A 20,091-nucleotide genomic window follows, 5' to 3' on the forward strand; every position below is an offset into this window, starting at 1 on the left:
GAGTACATTTACAGCTGCTTTCAAGCTGGTGTAAATCTGAGCATCGACTACTGAAAAGCGCTCCTAAATGGGCTCACTGCAAAGTACCTCTATCAACTACAACAAATGCAAAATGCCGCCATCTGACTCCTGAAGAATCTCCGAATACGAGACCTGATCACCCCGGCATTGCGTGCTGCCCACTGGCTGCCGATTGACAAACAATGTATATTCAAAGGCCCGGTATTGGCCTACAACTCTTCTATGACTTGGCACCAGCCTATATGGCCTCCAAACTTCTGCCGTATACCCCGTACCAACTGCTTCGCTTGCAAGAAGAAAAGCGATTATGTGTGCCCTTGGGATACACCCTCTGCCATGAGAAAAGCTGAAAAAGATCTTACTCACACTACCTACTGCACCTCTGGAACAAACTACCTACACGCATTAGAAGGTCTATTGATCTTCAGGAAGGCAATAAAACTCACCTCTTCCCCTGACTCTCTAAGAGAATGTACCAATCCTAATTCCTTGGACCTTTTGACCACTGACCTGAGTCTCATATGCTGATATGCCTCATCCTATGTCTGACCATGCCATGTTTTGTCATATTATATTTTTACCATTCTTTGTTAACTTTGGTTTGCCAATTTTGTCAGACAATATTTGCCATGCTATCTTTTACCATACTATGGGGCATATAATTTAAAAACCCACCCAAGTCAGTACTTGGACGACCTAAAAGACAGGTCATCCAATTGCTGACAATCAAACTGAATTTCTGGACATATCCAGGGACATTTTAGGCCTCTGAATCCTGCCGATCTAGACTTAGTCATCTTGCAGGATTAATCAAATGTTTTACAAGACTTCCTAGATGAAACTTATACGTTGTGAGTTAGACGATGTAAAGACAGATATAAGTGCCCCAAAAGTATCCAAAGTAAAGACAACTGCAGAGACAAGGTAAAGACCACTGAAGAAACAAAGTAAAGACCCACACACACTCTCCCAGTGTTCACTGACCTCTTCACATCCCCATAAGGTTCAGAATAAAAAAGTACACACCTGCCTCCAGAACATCAGCACCTGCAATAGGAAAACCTAGTAGAGATGCACAGACGTGTCTGAAGTAGTCTGGGGGGAGAGCTAGCGAACCTTAGAGAGAAGGACACAGGCCCATAAGCCACTCTAAATACTACATTCATGGCAGAAAATGTGAGCCCACCAAACCACACTAAAACCCTGTACTGCCATATAGGTGGCACCCGCAGCCATAAAGGCTATTGGGGTTGTAGACAGGTGGGTATAGTGGGTTTTGGGGGGCTCACCATAACCTATGAGATGTGTATGTGGCACCCTTTTTGTGAAGTTCATAGCAGAGCCCTGTAAGGTGCCCAGCTGTTCTGTTGCCATGTCTGGGAGGCCAGTTCATTACCATGCTGGCCCCTCCCATGTCCAAATGGTCTTATTCTGGACATTTGTAACTTGGACAAAAAAAAATTTTAGGTCGAGAATGTGGTATAAAGATGGATAAGCTGGCAGTCTGGACAATCAACCACCTGGATATCCAGATAGACAATTTTTGGGAAAAAAATTTTTAGATGTACCTTTTGAGAATGGACATTTCCTGAACAGAACTTATACATTTGGAACTAGACCTGTTTTAGAAGGGTCTAAGTACCACAAAGGTGCCCAAATTGACCCGATGACTGTTGCACATATCAAGGTTCCCCACACTCTTCCAGTGCTCACTGACCCCCTTCTACCACACAAAAGAGAACAAAAAGGTTCATACCTGGCTCTAAAACAGTAGCATCTGGTATGGGGAAGCCTAGTAGATCTGCATACAGGTGTCTTAAGTAGTGTGGTGGGTGGGCTAGTGAACCATAGAGAAGACCCAAGCCTATAAGCCACTCTAACCACTACATTTATGGTGGAAAATGTGAGCCCACCAACCCCCCCAAAAAAAATCCTACTCTACTGCCATATAGGTGACACCTGTAGCCATAAGGGCTATTGGGGTTGTAGACATGTATGTGTAGTGGATTTTGGGGGGCTCACTATAACCTATAAGGAAGTTCTGGTGAGATGTTTATCTGATACCCTTTTTGTAAAGTTCACAGTAGTGCCTTCTAAGGTGCCCCACTGCTCTGCTGGCATGTCTGATTGGCCAGTCCATTACAGAACTGGCCCCTCCCACATCCAAATGGTCTTGTTCTGGGTGTTTGGGACTTGGATAAAATTTTGTTCGAAAATGTGGTATAAAGATAGATATCCTGACGGTCTGGGTGTCCCAATGGCCTGGACATCCAGATAGAGGATTTTCAAAAAATATATATTTCTAGACTTATGGTGGTTTGCCTTTCGAAAATGTGCATTTTCTTACTGCCAACTTTGGACATCCAGCGCCATATGTTCAAATTGGACTTAGGCTACAACTATTGTAGGTTTCTGTTTGGCATTCACATATAGGTGCCCTGTTATAAAATTACCCTTCTAGTGGCTGCTGCTAAACATATAAATCCCTTTGATCTCGCACTAACCTGCATGAACTCCCCATTTTTCTCCCCCTCCCCACTGAAAGAACTAAACTAAGTTTAGAAAACATTCAAGCTCATTAATTTGACTGCACAGCAGTTTGTTCAAAATGGTATGTATTTAATAAAAACACAGCTTTCTTGCTGTTTGGTTGAGACTTTAATGCCTCTTTGTTTTACTCAATTTTATGTTTTAGTGTGGAAAGTGGGTGGAACTTCATTTGGCTGAATCAATTCCAAACTTACTAGAAATCGGCAGCAATCAAGATGAAACAAAAAAACTGCTTCAAGACCATGAACTCCTACTTGGCAAACTTAAGGTAAGCTGAATGCTATGAAAACAGGAAGGTATGTCTACAGTAAGTAATGAATTTATAGCATGTAAAAATCACTGACTTTATTACAGTTCTGTTGAAGCAGTATCTGAACACCTGTTCAGAAGTAGGTGTATTTTCCCTGAGTCTGTGGGTTTGTTTTTTTTATTGAAACAGCATAACCTAAAAACCAGGTAGAAACACGTCTAGCAGCAGCCTGTCAGTGAAGAATTACAGAGGCTCAGAAGTGGGAATGAGTCATATTTTTTCTGGTGTTTGTGAAATAAACATTTTTTTCCTTCATTCATTATAAATAGATCAGCTAAAATTCTACCGCAGAAGGCTTTCTGTCTACTAACAGAAGCAGTAGTGTTTAACATCTGAATTCATTCTGTTTAACCATAGCAAAGTATGACACCAAATGACCAATGGAATGTAATTAATTTTTATCTGTTAACTCTGATTTTCACTAGATCAAAACTAGTTATAGCAATATATTTAACTAGTAGGCCTCACAAACTATTATAGAAGGGAGGTTTGAATACCAACTGGCATGAATGTGTAATTAAAAATCACAACTTATACATATCTATAGGGACTAGTCAATAAATTGTTCTGATATTTAAAAATAGGGTCATGGGACCTTACGGGAAAATACTACCACTTTTGTCCAGACTTCTATTCAGTAATATCAGTCATTTGCATCCTTTCATATACCCCCCTCTAACTGCACGACCGGGCCGGCGTGGGAGCCCTGCTCCGCCCCCCCGATCCCGCAGGAGGACACCACCACCATATTGCAAAGATCCAGCGCCAGCACCTTCACTAACTGCACAACCGGGCCGGCGTGGGAGCCCTGCTCCGCCCCCCCGATCCCGCAGGAGGACACCACCACCATATTGCAAAGATCCAGCGCCAGCACCTTCACTAACTGCACGACCGGGCCGGCGTGGGAGCCCTGCTCCGCCCCCCCGATCCCGTAGGAGGACACCACCATATTGCAAAGATCCAGCGCCAGCACCTTCACTAACTGCACGACCGGGCCGGCGTGGGAGCCCTGCTCCGCCCCCCCGATCCCACAGGAGGACACCACCACCATATTGCAAAGATCCAGCGCCAGCACCTTCACTAACTGCACGACCGGGCCGGCGTGGGAGCCCTGCTCTGCCCCCCCGATCTCGCAGGAGGACACCACCACCATATTGCAAAGATCCAGCGCCAGCACCTTCACTAACTGCACGACCGGGCCGGCGTGGGAGCCCTGCTCCGCCCCCCCGATCCCGCAGGAGGACACCACCACCATATTGCAAAGATCCAGCGCAAGCACCTTCACTAACTGCACGACCGGGCCGGCGTGGGAGCCCTGCTCCGCCCCCCCCGATCCCGCAGGAGGACACCACCACCATATTGCAAAGATCCAGCGCCAGCACCTTCACTAACTGCACGACCGGGCCGGCGTGGGAGCCCTGCTCCGCCCCCCCGATCCCGCAGGAGGACACCACCATATTGCAAAGATCCAGCGCCAACGGCGCACCGCCGTTCGGCGCGCCGACAAAGGCGCACGACAAAGGAGACTGTGCCTTTGTGAGCGCCTTCGTGTAGCACCTGAGAGGAGCACCTGAAGGGAACACCGGAGGGGAGCTCTTGCGTGGAATACTTCACCCTAAAGACCGCTCCACCAGATCATCCGCTGACCCCAACAAGGTAAGGAGCGCAGGACCCCCGCTCCTCCCCCCGCCCAGCACCGACTATTAACCCAGACAAATCCGCCGCAGTCCTATAACAATTTATTCGCAATCCTTTGCAAGAGTATTGATTGATAAAGATAGAAAGCCTGCATAGACAGAAAACCAACATAAGTCAAGACTAGAAGGATTCCAAAACCAGCAATCATGAAGCTCTTATCAATCCTATTGATATACTTACTATGCAACAATGTGAAAAAAGTAATATCACTCTATCCAAAGCTACACTCCGCCCACGAACTTGACACACCAATTAGGCTCCTAACTAACCAGCAGGAAGAAAGAGTAAATCATATTAAAATAATCACAAATAAGAATAAACCTTACCGTACCCTCAAAAAAAGACCAAGGGAGATAAAACTCATCAAAACCAATACACCCACCACACTCACCACAACCACCTCCATTCCCTGCGCCTACCTCAATACTAGATCAGTAAGGAACAAAGCCTTCTTAATCAAAGACTGGATCGCCTACAAAAAGATAGCCTGCCTCTTTCTAACAGAAACATGGTTACTATCAGAAGAGGATCCAATACTAAATGACCTAATACCAGATAACTACAAAATTCACATGCTAAACCGTGAAGACCGAAGAGGGGGAGGACTAGCAGTCATCCTCAAGGAAGAACTCGAACTTGAATTAGTTGATTCCAAGAAAACTAATCAACTAGAAACACTAGCATGCAAAATTAGCAATAAGGACCTAGAAGAGTACCTCTCCTGTATTCTATTTTATGTACCGCCAAAATGCTGGTCAAAAGCCAGGGAAGAATTATATGAATTCATCCTACACAACTCAATCACTCTGTCTTACAATATAATAGCAGGAGACACAAACCTACATTTAGAAAAAGAGGAAAATCCCGACACAAAAGATTTTAAAAACTTCCTATCCTCACTCAACTTCTTTCTACCTTCATCCACACAAACCCATGAAAAAGGCCACCAGCTAGATTTGGTAGCCATGTCCTCAAAAGAAATCCTAAATCTCACTATTTCCATATCAAACGGCATCTGGAACCACGACATCTGGTCCGACCACTACACCTATTACTTTAATCTAAACTGGAACCAACCTAAAGAAAAAAAAAACGCACCCAAGGATAAAAAAAAAAAGAACATCTTACAAGGGGCCACATTAACCCAGAGGAATACTGGGCCCACTATGAAGCGTGCGAGGAGATGAATGAAGAAGGCGAATTCTGGGAACAGTGGTCAAAAACAAGCACAACCATCTTAGACAAAATAGCTCCCAAACAAAACAGAACAAACCGCTCAAATAAATATAACAACTGGTTCGACTCCGAACTACAAAAAATGAAACAATCAACACGACGACTAGAAAGGATCTGGAACAAATCAGGTGAAAAATCTGACAGGAACAATTGGAGAGCAAACATAAAGGAATATAAACAACTGATAAAAGAAAAAAGGAAAAAATTCTACTCATCCAAAATATACACATCCAACACAAGCTCAAAAGGAATTAACACTCATGAATTGTTCAATCTAGTTAAAAATTTATTCAACACCACACGCCACAGTCAATCAACGCACGACATAAAACTTCCATCAACAGACAACCTAGCACAACACTTCAACTCAAAAATTGTGAACATAAGGAACAATGGCCCAACAAACAACACAGATGAACAACAAATAACCAACATACATGAAAACAAAACACCAGTAGACATGTATTGGAACTCCTTTCAGGACCTAGAATGGAACAGCTTCATAAAACTATATAACAAATACACCAAATCAAACTGCATCCTAGATCCCTGTCCACCCAACATAATGAAAGCAGCCCCTTTAGACTTTAAAATAACACTATGGACTCATATGTCCAACAATTTAAAAAACGGAAAATTCCTATCAAAAAATGGTCACATTATAATCACCCCAATCCCAAAAAATCGTAAACTACCCCTAACATCAGCAACCAACTATAGACCAGTAGCATCTATCCCATTTTTCGTAAAAATAATGGAAGGCTTGGTACAAACCCAACTGATGGACTACCTAGATCGGTTCTCACTGCTACATGAAACCCAGTCAGGCTTCAGACCTCTGTTCAGTACTGAGACGGTGATAGCAGCAATCCTAGAATACCTACGTAACCTATTTAGCAAAGGTCACAAAGCCTTAGTGATGCAATTCGACATGAGCTCAGCCTTCGACTTGGTGGATCACAAAAAACTACTACAATGTTTAGATTCAATCGGCATCGGAGGCGAAGTGCTGAACTGGTTCCGAGATTTCCTCACAACCCGCACATATCAAGTCCGCTTTAACTGCAATCTCTCAAAAACATGGAGAAACCCATCAGGCGTTCCACAAGGGTCCCCACTATCCCCACTACTCTTCAACGTCTACATAGCTTCATTGGGCACGCAGCTAACCCAGCGAGGCATAAAAGTATTCAGCTATGCAGACGATTTCACAATTATAATCCCATTTACGGCATCCCCCTCTGAAACCATCCCCACAGCAACTGAAGCGCTAAACACGATGGAACAATGGACCACAGATTTCAAACTGAAGCTCAATTCAGAAAAAACTAAATTCTTCATAGCCTCGCCACACGCACAGAATACGACAACATCACTACACATTAACAATCTAAACTACCCCATTCAACCAACGATGAAGATCCTAGGAGTAATACTAGACCAAGGCCTAACCATGAAAGACCACATAGACTCCTTAATCAAAAGAGGGTTCTTCACTCTCTGGAAACTTAAGTCCATTAAGGCGTACTTCTACACTTCAGCTTTCAGAATGCTAGTACAATCCCTAATACTAAACCACCTGGACTATTGCAACATCACCCATCTGACGATCCCCCAGAAGCAAATGCAAAGACTACAACTGATACAAAATGCAGCAGTCAGGATGATTTTCGGGCTGAAGAAGTCCGATCACATAACCCCTTCTTATCGACTCCTACACTGGCTGCCGATGGAGGCGCGCACAAAGTTCAAGCTAGGATGTCTCTGCTTCAAAGTATTAAATGGTGTAGCCCCAAAATACATTACAGATCTCTTCTCATTCCCAACCAACAGACACGAAAGAAAAACACACATGAAATTTGTCTCCCCACCGGCTAGAGGGTGCAAATACAAGAGACACCACCAACAACTGCTATCATATCAAGCAGCCATATGGGGTAAAGACCTAGAAAAACTAATTGCACACACAAACAACTATGAAGAATTCAGGAAACACCTAAAAACTTACCTATTTTTGAAATACCTAGGCAACGAACCGGAACATTAACCCCCCTTGTACCATCATCACATAACTAAACTTGCAAACTGTTAACCCCAACCCCTAATCACTAACTATGAACACTCTATTCAATTTACGGAATATTTCTACTTCTGTGCAAACAGCTTGGCACTTCCTGGCCTTGCAACACACAAACTGTTGTTAACATTATTAATATTATCAGATGTAGACTGCTTTACTCCTTAATTCATTGTACGAGATGTATACTGATATACTCTTTAATTCATTGTACGTAAAGTTTCTCTTTATTGTATTGAGATGTACACTGCTATACTCTTTAATTCATTGTACGTAAAGTTTCTCTTTATTGTATTTACATTTTCTTTTATTGTATTCACAGTTTCTTTTATTGTAAACCGCCTAGAAGTCGCAAGATAGCTGGCGGTATATAAAAATAAAGTTATTATTATTATTATTATTATTATTACTAAGGTATGCTAAATGCTAACACATCCATAGAATATAATGGACGCGTTTGCATTTAGCATGCGCTAAATCGGCTAGCGTGCCTTAGTAAAAGGACCCCATAGTGTGTCCCTAGTGAATATACACCTTTAACAAAAATATTCTATAAAACTATGTCCTTTAAACTGACCACATAATAAGCCATTATTAAGATGACTTGGGGAAATCTACTGCTTATTCCTAGGATAGGTAGCGTAAAATCTGTTTTCTCCTTGGGATGTTACCAGGTACTTGTGACCCAGATTAGCCACTGTTGGAAACATGATACTGGGCTGTATGGACCTTTGGTCTGTCCCATTATGGCAATTCTTATGTTTTTACTGGTTCATACCATGACATTAAGGGCTCAGAAAAAGAATAGAACCCTACCAAGCAAGTTGTGTCCCCAATATGAGACATCTGCCAGATGCTCTTGTATTGCATGCTCAAGGTCTGAAAGTCTGAGCCAATACAAAGTGCAGTGCAGAGGCATGGGATGACACATTAAAGGCTCCTTTTGTGAGGAACTTATTACAATTTAGAAATCTTTTATGGAGATTCAGAAAGTCAGAAGTCTTTGTCTGAAGGATAAAGTCTGTAAAAGATAGTATGCTCTGTGGTATACACTTGTAGTAAGCCCAATATATGGTGAGTTAACATAGAGGTTCAGAAAGCTTGCCTATCAAAGGAGTCTAACATTTAGCTTCTCCTTCTGAAGGCTTTTATAGGAATTCAACAACCAATGAATGATATAGCAATTTTTTTAAAGAGCAGCCTTCATAATTCTACTATGCACCGGGCCTTCTTTTTTGCAGTGTTGTTCTTTTGAACTGCCCTCCCTTTATACGTATATCTGTGCCGAATCTTTGTTGAGAAACATTCAAATCGGCAATAAAACCTGGCTTTTCACCCAAGCTTATAACCCTGTATAGGACAGTTGCCTTATCACTTGCATAACCCCCCTCTTTATTTCTACATCTATGGCTTCCTTTGCCTTTGGTCCTGTTGGCCCCCTTGATAACCGAGAATGTGAGAATCTTTGACATAGATGTTATGTTGTTTCCTACATCTGTCTTGATCTGCCAGTTAGCTGAGGCGGTATAGCAAGTTTTAATAAACCATGAACTATGTTTGGACCGAGAGAAATAAAATAGCAGTAATGAATGCTTATTTTGTTTAGAAAAAGGAATGTTACTGTGGTCAATATATAAATATTTTTTAAGCTATATCAAGGGCAACTCAAATGAGACTTCTGCAGCTTAATATCAGGGGGTCCTTTTATCAAGCTGCGGTAGGGGTTTAACATGCATAATACTGCACGTTAAACTGCCTGCCGTGCTAGCCGCTAGCAGGCATTAGTTTTTTAGCCGGCTGCGGGGGTTAGCGTGTGATGAAATGTCCGACGCGTTAACCCCACTAGCGCGGCTTGATAAAAGGATCCCCAGGTGTGATGGCCATAGGTGCAATCTGATTTTTTGTATTTACAGTTTTTCCTGTAGGTGTTTTATCTTACCTAATCCTCATCCTGATCCTGTAGGTGTTTTATCCTCATCTGATCCTTCTCTGCTGGAGGCTTTTATGATGAATAAGTAGTAGTTTAAGTTGGGGTTTTTTTTGTTGTTAATAAGATATTAAAGTAGCTTGTAAATGGATGAATGGCTCATTTGGTTGTTGGTAGTGAAGATATTTCTGTTTCATTTTATCTTGGGGAAGGGACTTAACCTTTAAAGATTATGTATGTTCCAGTACTTTGATGATTGTGATTTGCTTTCCGCAATATGGTATGTAAATCTATTTATTAATTTTTATTATTTATTCAATGATCTTGGTCTAATTTTTTTGTTGATAAAAAAATTCAATACAGCTAAAATTAAATTTATGAAAGGGTCCACACTTGGATTGTTATTGTTTTATTTCTTTTTATTTCTACATAATATAAGTTTAGCTGAAACTGATCAGCAAATTTTACTTTACAATAATAACTTTATTCTTGTATACCACCCTACCATAAGTTCTAAGTGGTTCACATCAAAGAAGACTGTGCAATCAGTGAAACATACATACATATTTCAGGGAAATACAATGATAATCAAGTTACCAATTTATCAAATAAGTAAGTTTTTAACTACTTCCTAAACGATTAGTAAGACTGTGCTTGAGGAATAAGGGTACTCAGCCAGGAATTCATTTTTTCTGTCTGGAACGCAAATGTCTTTTCTAAAAATCTCTTAAAGCGACAAGCTTTTGCTAATTCAGTTTTAGTTGGCTTCTATTGGAATTGGTGTTTACCTAATTAGCAACAGTATTCAGTCCACTAACCAGGTAACTACTAATACAGCAAAATGGCTGTCCTAACTTTTTTCAAGTTACTTTAACTGGATACTGGGCTATTACCCATACCAAGATATATAGCAGCATTCATGTTATGCGTGTTATTCAATATCCCTTGTATGTGTATTCCAGGTATAAAAAAATTCTCAGTGGCTGGCATTTAAAGAATATTGACAGCCGTGTGCTCAAAATCTCTCTCCCATCCCCACCCATTGTTACTTATAGTTTGGAAATGATAGAAGGGATTGAAGTGAAAGCTCAGATTCTGCTGAATAAAAAAGAATCATAAACCTAATTTCATTCCCTGAGCACCTAAATATAGATAGTAACAACAAATAAAATGTAAAATTTCACACTGAAATTCCAAGCGGTTGCTGAGAAATGCAAAAATCCTTAGGAGGGATACTTTTTTTTTTACCTCACCCTGTATCTTTCAGGATTATGATATTTTTTTAAAGCTCTATGGCCCTATTTTATCATTAGGGTTTTTTTTTTTTTTATTCCTGGCAGTTGTGGTAAAAGCTCTGATACTCATAGGAATTCTATGAGTGTTGGAGCTTTTACTACAGTGGCTGGCAATAAAAATCCCTAATGTGGCTTGATAAAAGGGGGCCCTTATGGCTGGGTTTTCCATATTCTGTTTTTCAAGAACAAGGTATAAAATTTCTGTTTTAGTGGGGGGGGGGGGGGCATCCTTTAATGAAACCCAGTTGTGCTTAGTGAACATCTTCAAAACCTTGTTTGTGCTCTTTCTGAGCTTCATTTTAGTTTTGCATTCTTTGTACAGCTTTTTAATCTCAAGTACAAACCAAGGTATAGAAATTTAGTTTAATGTACATTTTTCACAATTTTTCCAGGCACTGGAAGATCATGTTTGGGACCTTCTGTGTGAAGCAGACAAGACAATGGAAGAAAACAAAGACCAAAGCCAGGTGTATGAAGCCATGGCAAATACTCTTGGGGAAGCCTGGGCAGCACTTGTCAGAATGCTAGAAAAGCGAAGAACTCTTCTCAAATTGACCTCTGAGTTTTTTGACAGTGCACTTGAGGTTTGTATGTCAGATGATTATTCACTAGCTATTGAAACCCTCAGACACCTTGAATTAATCACTAGTGCCCAGATTCACGAAAGATAGTGACTCAGTCACTGGACGATTTTCAAACAGCGATTGATTCACTATGAAGTTTGCTTACAAATGATTTGCACGGAGGTGCAAATTATTTGCTTGCAAACTCACCAACTCAATCGCTCAGTGAGCAATTGAGACATGTGAAGAGCCCTGACAGTAATGACAGGAAAAGCAGCCTCCTGTCACTGATGTCAGGGCTTCTGCCGGTTTTATTTCTTTTATAATGACACAGATATTTTGCGTGTATTACACACGCAAAATATCTGCCCAATAAAAATATTCACTCCCTCCTGCCACCAGATGCTCCCCCCTCTCTTCACGAATATGGCAGGAGGGATGGCCACTCCCTCCTGCCATCAGCCCCACCCCCTCAAAACTGGTATGCCATCGCCCCCTGTACCTTTAAGTCAGGAGCAGGAGAGGTGGTCAGTCCCTCCTGCTCCTCTGCCGGTCGGTCAGCAATTCGGGCCTTAGGCCCCTCCCTGGTGCATCATATGATGCATGGGGAGGGACCTAAGGCCCTGATTGGCTCAGGCACCTCGGGCTCCTCCCTTGGGAGGAACTTGAGGCACCTGAGCCAATCAGGGACTTCCTCAGGGAGGAGCCTAAGGAAGTCTCAGATTGGCCAAACCCGATGGAAAATAGCCAAGCAATACAAGTGAATCAATCGCTTGGCTATTTTGCATGGGGTTTTACTAATTTGCATGGCTGGATTGGAAAATGGGTGATCGAGGGGGAAAACACGCGGTGGGCTATTTTGTGAATCAGGTCGGTTAGCAGCGATCGTCGCTAAACCTGTGAAAATAGGTTTAGTGACAATCTCTGACATTAGTGAATCGGGGCCTAAGTTACAACTAATAGGATTTTTTTGACCTTTTGAAAGCACTCATTGGACTTTCTCTCAGAGATACAGTGGTGCCTCACACAACGAACTTAATTCGTTCCAGGAGCAAGTTTGTTATGCGAAAAGTTCGTTATGTGAAACGCGTTTTCCCATAACAATACATGTTAAAAAAAATAATTCGTTCTGTAGCATAAAATATGCTAAGATGACATAAAAAAAGATAAATTTATCTTGTTAGAGCTGTTAGCATGATATAGAGGGGATATATGTGAAGGGGAGGGGAGACAGGGGTTTTGTTGATCCTTGCTGTGTATTATAATCACCCCCCACATACTCCCCAGTACCTTTTTTAATTCCTCCCATCTTTCCCAGCCAGTGGCGTACAGGCCAGAAGCGCAGAGATCAGGAGCAATTCCTCTGCACGCCTGTGTGGGCCCATGCCGATCTCCGAATGGCTGCAGTTAGTTCTTGTGAGTCCCGCGAGAGCTGGCTGCAGTTAGTTCTTGTGAGTCCCGCGAGAGCTGACTGCAGCCATTCAGAGATCAGCGCAGGCCCAGGCAGTAGCACAGAAGGCTTGCTCTTGATCTCTGTCTGCGCTTCTGGCTGGGAAATTTGCTAGACCACCAGTTCGAGTGAGCGGGTGAGATTAAAATTGCAGCAGTGGTGGCTTTTTTAAAAAATATGTGGCGGCGGGGGGAGGTTTAAAAATATGCGGTGGCGGCAGAGGCTTAAAAATATGCAGCAGCGGCGGCAGGGGGGTTTAAAATATGTAGCGCCACTGCACAGGGAGCCAGGCGGAGAGAGGGCAGTTAAGCGATGCAGCTCGGGCGACTTCGTTGTGTGAAACGAAGTTCGTTGTGGGAAGCAAGACCTGAAGTTCGTTGTGCGCAGCGTTCGCTGTGCGAGGCGTCCGTTATGCGAGGCACCACTGTATATGGTAAGTCTTAGTATGATTTGCAAGTCTTAGTATGATTTGCAAGTCTTAGTATGATTTGGTTTTGTTTTAATACCTGCTCTTGTTGCACTTTTGCTCTAGTTCGCAATCATAATTGATCAAGCAGAGGATTTTCTACAGGATACTTCACAGTGTGAAAGTACAGATTATTTGAAAGACATTCTCCAGAAGCATCAACATCAAACAAAAGGCATGTTATCTTTTCTCTTTTCTATTAGAGACTAAGCAAACCAATCATGTACCGATCAGTTTGCGGCCCTTTTGTGACCCGATTTCCCTCTGACCCGATTCACTAACCTGTGTACCGATCTGATTCCAATCCGTGCATGCAAATGAAATAAACCTGCTCTTTGCCTCCCCGACTCTATCTCTGGTTCCTCGGCTCTCCTGCTCTCTGCTGCGACCTGCTCTATGCCTCCCGACTCTCTCTGGCTCCCCTCTCTCCTGCTCTCTGCCTCCCTCAACTCTCTCTCTGGCTCCCCAGCTCTCCTGCTCTCCGCCGCGACCTGCTCTCTGCCTCGCCCGACTCTCCTGCTCTCTGCCGCCCTTTCCTGCAGTGCAAGCCCTTGGTTTTAACCCGCTTTAAACCTGTGGGTTAAAACCGCTCGCATTGCAGGGAAGGGCAGCAGAGAGTAGGTGAGTCGGGGTCAGTAAAAATAAAAGTTAAAAACAAAACAAAACCAGACAGCAAACACATGCGCAGACCATCTACAGGCAAAGTATATAGTCAGCGCATGCGTCGGGATCGCTACCTAGTGATCCTTGTCAGTGGATGGGGGCGTGCATCCTATCGCCCCCATTAGAATATTCTGGGTTCCAGAATCGATCGGCCCTGCCCGGATCGGACACGGATCGGTCACAATCAGGCAGGTTAGTGAATCAGGCCCTTAGGCCTGTATGCTAAACGTACATGAACTGGTGAGAATCCCATGATGAAAAGGAGTTGCACATCACTGGGTGTGGAATTTTAAAGCTCAGTTCAAAAACGTACTTGAATTAAGAGCCTGTATCTGATTACATTTGACTTGCAAACTAGAAGCTAAGTGCCCATAAGAACATAAGAACATAAGACTTGCCTCTGTCGGGTCAGACCGGAGGTCCATCCTGCCCGGCAGTCCGCTCACGCGGCAGCCCCTCAGGTCCAGGACCTGATAGTGCTCCTACCCTAAAACTCACATACACTTTTCGATTTTGTCCTGTAGAGTAACCTTCTATCTATACCCTGCAATCCCCTTTGCTTCCAGGAAGTCATCCAGTCCCTTTTTAAAACCCAGTATTGTACTCTGTCCTATTACCTCCTTTGGAAGCGTGTTCCAGGTGTCCACCACCCTCTGAGTGAAGAAAAACTTCCTTGCATTCGTTTTGAATCCGTCCCCTCTCAGTTTTTCCGAGTGACCTCTTGTTTTTGTTGTCCCTGCTAGTCTGAAGAATTTGTCACTCTCCACCCTCTCTATGCCTCTCATGATTTTAAATGTCTGTATCATGTCTCCTCTCAGTCTCCGCTTTTCCAGGGTAAAGAGCCCCAGTTTGTCTAACCTTTCGGCATATGAAAGGTTCTCCATTCCTTTTATCATCCTAGTTGCTCTCCTCTGGACCCTCTCAAATATCGCCATGACTTTCTTAAGGTACGGTGACCAGTATTGGACACAGTATTCCAGATGTGGTCGCACCATTGCTCGATACAATGGCATGATAACCTCCTTCGTTCTGGTAGTGATACCTCTTTTGATAATGCCCAGCATTCTGTTCGCTTTCTTTGAGGCCGCTGCACTTGCGCCGCTGGCTTCATTGTTGTATCCACCAAAACCCCCAGGTCTTTTTCTAGGGTGCCTTTCCCCATCACCCTCCCTCCCATCATATAGCTGTACATGAGGTTCCCTTTCCCATAAGGAAGAGACTTCAAAAAGATTGCATTGAAAGCAAGACCCCATAATAAAAACTTTTTTTTTAGGTATATTAGAAGAAAAATTAATATAAGAATCAGTTGGACTGCTAGATGCCTGAGGTGTAAAAGGCTAACCCCCAATAACCCTAATAAGAGAGTAAATAATATAATCAAATAACTCAAAACACTGAAAATTACTATGGGGAAATTATAAAACTGGCACCATAGTGATGCCAAAATTAATTGAAAAACGCCTTTAGAAACAGCAAAAAATGGCAAAGTTGAGGCACCTACCAGTGCCTAAATAAAAGGTGCCGGAATTGTGTTTACGTAGGTGCTTTAGGCCGCCGAATGCAAAATTCGCATTAGGTGGCCTAATGCATCTATGTAAGCGAAAGGCACCAGACATGTAGGCCCGGAAAACCCTGCCTTTGCTGGGGAATCCGGACAATAGTCTGCAGCCTGCCATCAGCTGATTGCAGCAGAGGAATTCCAGATCAACTCAGCTGGCAGGACTCCCGAAACCACAGCTCTAGGGAGTCCTGCCAGTTCAGCTGATCTGGGATTCCACTGCCACAACTAGCTCAGCCGGTAATAAGGACAGCAGCAGTGGTGGGCAGAGGCTCTCCCCAATCAGTAGGAGGGATTCTTACTCCCTCCTGCCTGAGGACACCCTCGACACCTCCCCACACCAGAAATCTAGAGGAGGGATGCCCACTCCCTCCTTCTTGAATGACCCCCCAATACCCGAAATTGGCAGGAGAGATGCCCACTCCCTCCTGCCTGAGTGTCCCGTCCCCCCCCCCCCGATACCCTCCTTCCACCCACACACACACAGAAGGGGCCTTAGGCACCTGGGCCAATCAGGACTTTAGGCTCCTCCCAGTACATCCCAGGCACCGGGAAGGGGAAGGCCTACCATTTTGAAGAGGCAGGCCTGTTGGCAGGTGGGAGTGGCATCCCTCTTGCCAGTGTTCCAGTAAAGGTATTGGAGGTGTCAGAAGGAGGGCTGTTTAGGCAGGATGAAGTGGGCATCTCTCCTGCCAGTTTTGGGTGCGGTGGGGGGAGTTGGAGGCGATGTTCAAGCAGGAAGGAGTGGGCATCCCTCCTGCCAATTTCAGGTGTATGGGGTTTGTTAAGAGGGGATCATTCAGACAAGAGGAAGTGGGCATCCCTTTTGCTGATTTCGGGTGGGTGAGTCAGTGGGTCATTCAGGCAGGAGGGAGTGGGCATCCCTCCTGTCTGTTGGGGGAGGAGGGGGGTGTCTTCTGCCTGCCGCTGTTGCTTTTCCTTTTGGCTGAGCTGATCATAGGGAAATCCCTGATCAGCTGAGACGGCAGGACTTCATGAAGCTGCTGGCCTCAGAGCTTCCCCTGCTAGCTCAGCTGTTTGGTGACTCAACTGATGAGCTGTCAGGGTAGCCCCAAACAGCTGAGCACATGGGAAGCCCCATAGCCAGCAGCTTCGGGAAGACCTGCTGGCTCAGCTGATCAGGGATTCCCTTGCTGCATCAGCTCAGCTGGAAGTGAAACCAGCAGTGGTGGGCAGTAGAAAGCTTTTAATATTTTGACAGGAGGGAGGAGAGGAGGAGCTGTGCCTAGCGATTACTTTTCTGAACAGGTGCTAGGCACAGTTCCTCCCTCTTTTATTGGGGCTACGCCACAATCAGGCACGATTCTCTAACCAGCGCTGTCATAGGCGTGATTCTATAACCGGTGCTGTCATGCGATTGAGACGCAATCGGCGGCCACTTTTAAGGTGGCCACCAACATGGGCATCGGTTAGAGAATCTGTGGGTATATGTTTATTTAAGTTCATTAAATTAAAAAGATTTTTGAGTGGATCTCAGAGCCAAACGCGTGCACACACACATACACACTTAAGTGTAGAGCAATGTCTCGCAAACTTTGTCAAGCCGCAATACACTAAATGTAGTGGCTTGGACTTGATTGAGGGGTGCAGATAGGAGTTGAGGTAAGAGTTGAGGTAGGTTATAGGAATAGTCAGGGACCACAGCACAGGTGATAGACCTGGAGGGCCGCCGCGGGAGCGGACCGCTGGGTGGGATGGACCTCTGGTCTGACCCGGCGGAGGCAAATTCTTATGTTCTTATGTTCTTATGGAAGTGCGTGGACATCCATAAGAACATAAGAATTTGCCTCCGCTGGGTCAGACCAGAGGTCCATCCCGCCCAGCGGTCCGCTCCCGCGGCGGCCCTACAGGTCTATCACCTGTGCTGTGGTCCCTGACTATTCCTATAACTTACCTCAACTCTTACCTCAACTCCTATCTGTACCCCTCAATCAAGTCCAAGCCACTACATTTAGTCGACGTGATGATGTCATATGCATCCGTGACTTCATCACATCGACGGCTGCGCATGTGTGCCGTAAGGGAAGATGTGCAGAGAGGAGAGGTGATGGAGCTGGCTGATTGCCTACAGGATATGCCTCTTGCCACGAAAGGCATGTCATGTAGGCAGTCAGCCTGCACCGACACCTCTGCCCCTTCCTGGCATCTCGTGGCACAGCTGAGGCACACTAGTACCGTAGTACACAGTTTTCAATTAACTGGTATAGAGAATGTATGAATGTATGCTACAGAAGTTCAGCAAATATTGAGCTCAATACCCGACAACAAAATTCATATCAATAGCCATAATTGAACCACCCATCAGTGCTATGTTTTAAACTGTGCATAAATAAGCAGAATTGACAAAATAACAGTGATACTCAACAAAATTTCCAAGAGCACTTGGTTTTGAATATACACATCCCCACATGAATACTGGTCCCAACTTATAAAAGGAGTTCTGAGGTGTAAGACAAGGCCATAAATCCTTTTATGTGATTTCTGGCTGTGATAGAAAGTATGCTCTTGCCATCAAATTCTCTCTGGCAAACTTGTCCATGGAGACACTTAAGATATCCTAAATGCACCGCTTGAACAATTTCTTCGCAAAACTGCAACCCTAAATTAACCTTGTTCATGCTTCTTAACTCCATGTCCAGAGAATTTGAGGTATTCCTATCAATTTGGTGCTGCACTGCTTCTCACCTAGTGACTTTGGATCTTCTAGCCAATGTTGGTGCCACTGCCTTTCTTCCTGTGCTTGGGGTCTTCATTCCACTATTTGATATTCTTCTTTTGTTACCATAAGGTCTTCACACCACATTTGAGGTCTTGGAGTGCTGTCCAAGCCAAAAAACAATTATTCCCTACCTTTCATCTCAAAGGGCATAGAAAAGATAGTCAGTCCATTGTCAGTTGATTTAATTTCTAAAACTAATGCATTACACCTCAGACAGAATGAAGTGCCACTCCATAAGACAGACTTTAAGGACACTGATTACATCAGAAAAAGCTTGCAGTTGAGCATTTTATAAAGGAGAGCTGTAATTAATTCTTTACAATATTTCAAAACTAATTGATGCTTGCCAGATCAGGACACAGGAAACAATTTCATAATTCAACTAGGAAAAGCTAAGAAGACTGTAACTATCATAAAAGAAACTGCACCATTATTCTCATGAGCAAGACAGTATTTAAGAAGTATCTCTGTGCAACATATAATTGGAAACAAGGGTATTCAAGGAGATCTGACCTTCAGACAGGAGAGTGGGAGTTGGAGCCGAGCCACATATTTGAAATATGGTATGTCAATAATGGGTTTATTTAAGAATAGATCTTATGGCCATGTACTGCAACAGAAATGTACACAGTTATTACAGCAGTCACTATGAACAACAAACTTTAATAATAGGCATTGTAGCAAACATAGGTGCTCATTTTCAAAAGTTAAAAACGTCTCAAAAGTGGAACAAAGCGCCAGATGTATATTTCTCATGGGAAAATATGCAAGTAGCGATTTTTAAAACTCAGATTTGAGGTGGATTTTTCCTCAGTTCGTCTAAATCACAAGGGGATATGTTTTGGGTGGGCCCAGAATTTTATTTTTTTCTGGGATAATGGAACAAGACAAAAATGCCTAGGGCAAAAACTAGAAACAGATAGATCTTAGTTATGCACAAACAAAATCAGAATAGCTGAGACTGAACTACCATGGGGTTTCAAACCCAATCACATTAAGGGGCCGAAATTAAAAACACAGGCTATGTCACAGGCCAGACCCTGCCCAATCTCCGCCCCCAGGCCCCGCCCCCAGAATAGTACTAATTGTAATACCATTTTTTCCATTCATTTTTCATATATATACACACACAATATAATCTTATTAACAACACAATGGTTAACCACAAAATTATAACCCCTATGCAAATATGGGACCAAAAACTAAAAGTTCTAATATATACAAACAAAAGCCTAAGATTCAAAACTCTGCATGTAGTACAGCCCCAGAGAAAAAGAAATAAATGCATTTCTTCCTGAACAGTGCAAAACATAGACAGCAGATGTAAATTCTCAAAACTGATACAATTCAATCACTAAATTGAAATTAAAATTATTCCCATTACCTTTGTTGTCTCCCTCCCTCATGCTGTGCCTCAACTAGGTGCCTCCCTCTGGCGGATGTCTTACCTTCTGGCCAGCTCCCGCCTAGCTGTTTAATGCGGCCGCAGTGTGATGCGTGTTTTTATTGCTGCCCCCGGTGTTATCTTCTGGCTGGC

General features: G+C 43.5%; 1 protein-coding gene across 6 annotated transcripts in view; it reads left to right on the plus strand.

Annotated features, from left to right (window-relative positions):
- CCDC141 (coiled-coil domain containing 141) overlaps positions 1-20,091 on the plus strand; it is a 225,859-nt gene that overhangs the window by 20,090 nt on the left and 185,678 nt on the right. For all 6 annotated transcript variants that reach the window (XM_033944939.1, XM_033944944.1, XM_033944945.1 and 3 more), the window contains exons 3-5: positions 2,717-2,839; positions 11,507-11,698; positions 13,660-13,768. In XM_033944939.1, coding sequence (XP_033800830.1) covers positions 2,717-2,839; positions 11,507-11,698; positions 13,660-13,768 — 424 coding nt within the window. The remainder of the gene's footprint in view (positions 1-2,716; positions 2,840-11,506; positions 11,699-13,659; positions 13,769-20,091) is intronic.

This window comes from Geotrypetes seraphini, chromosome 5 (assembly GCF_902459505.1).
Source record: "Geotrypetes seraphini chromosome 5, aGeoSer1.1, whole genome shotgun sequence".
Lineage (NCBI taxonomy): Eukaryota > Metazoa > Chordata > Amphibia > Gymnophiona > Dermophiidae > Geotrypetes > Geotrypetes seraphini.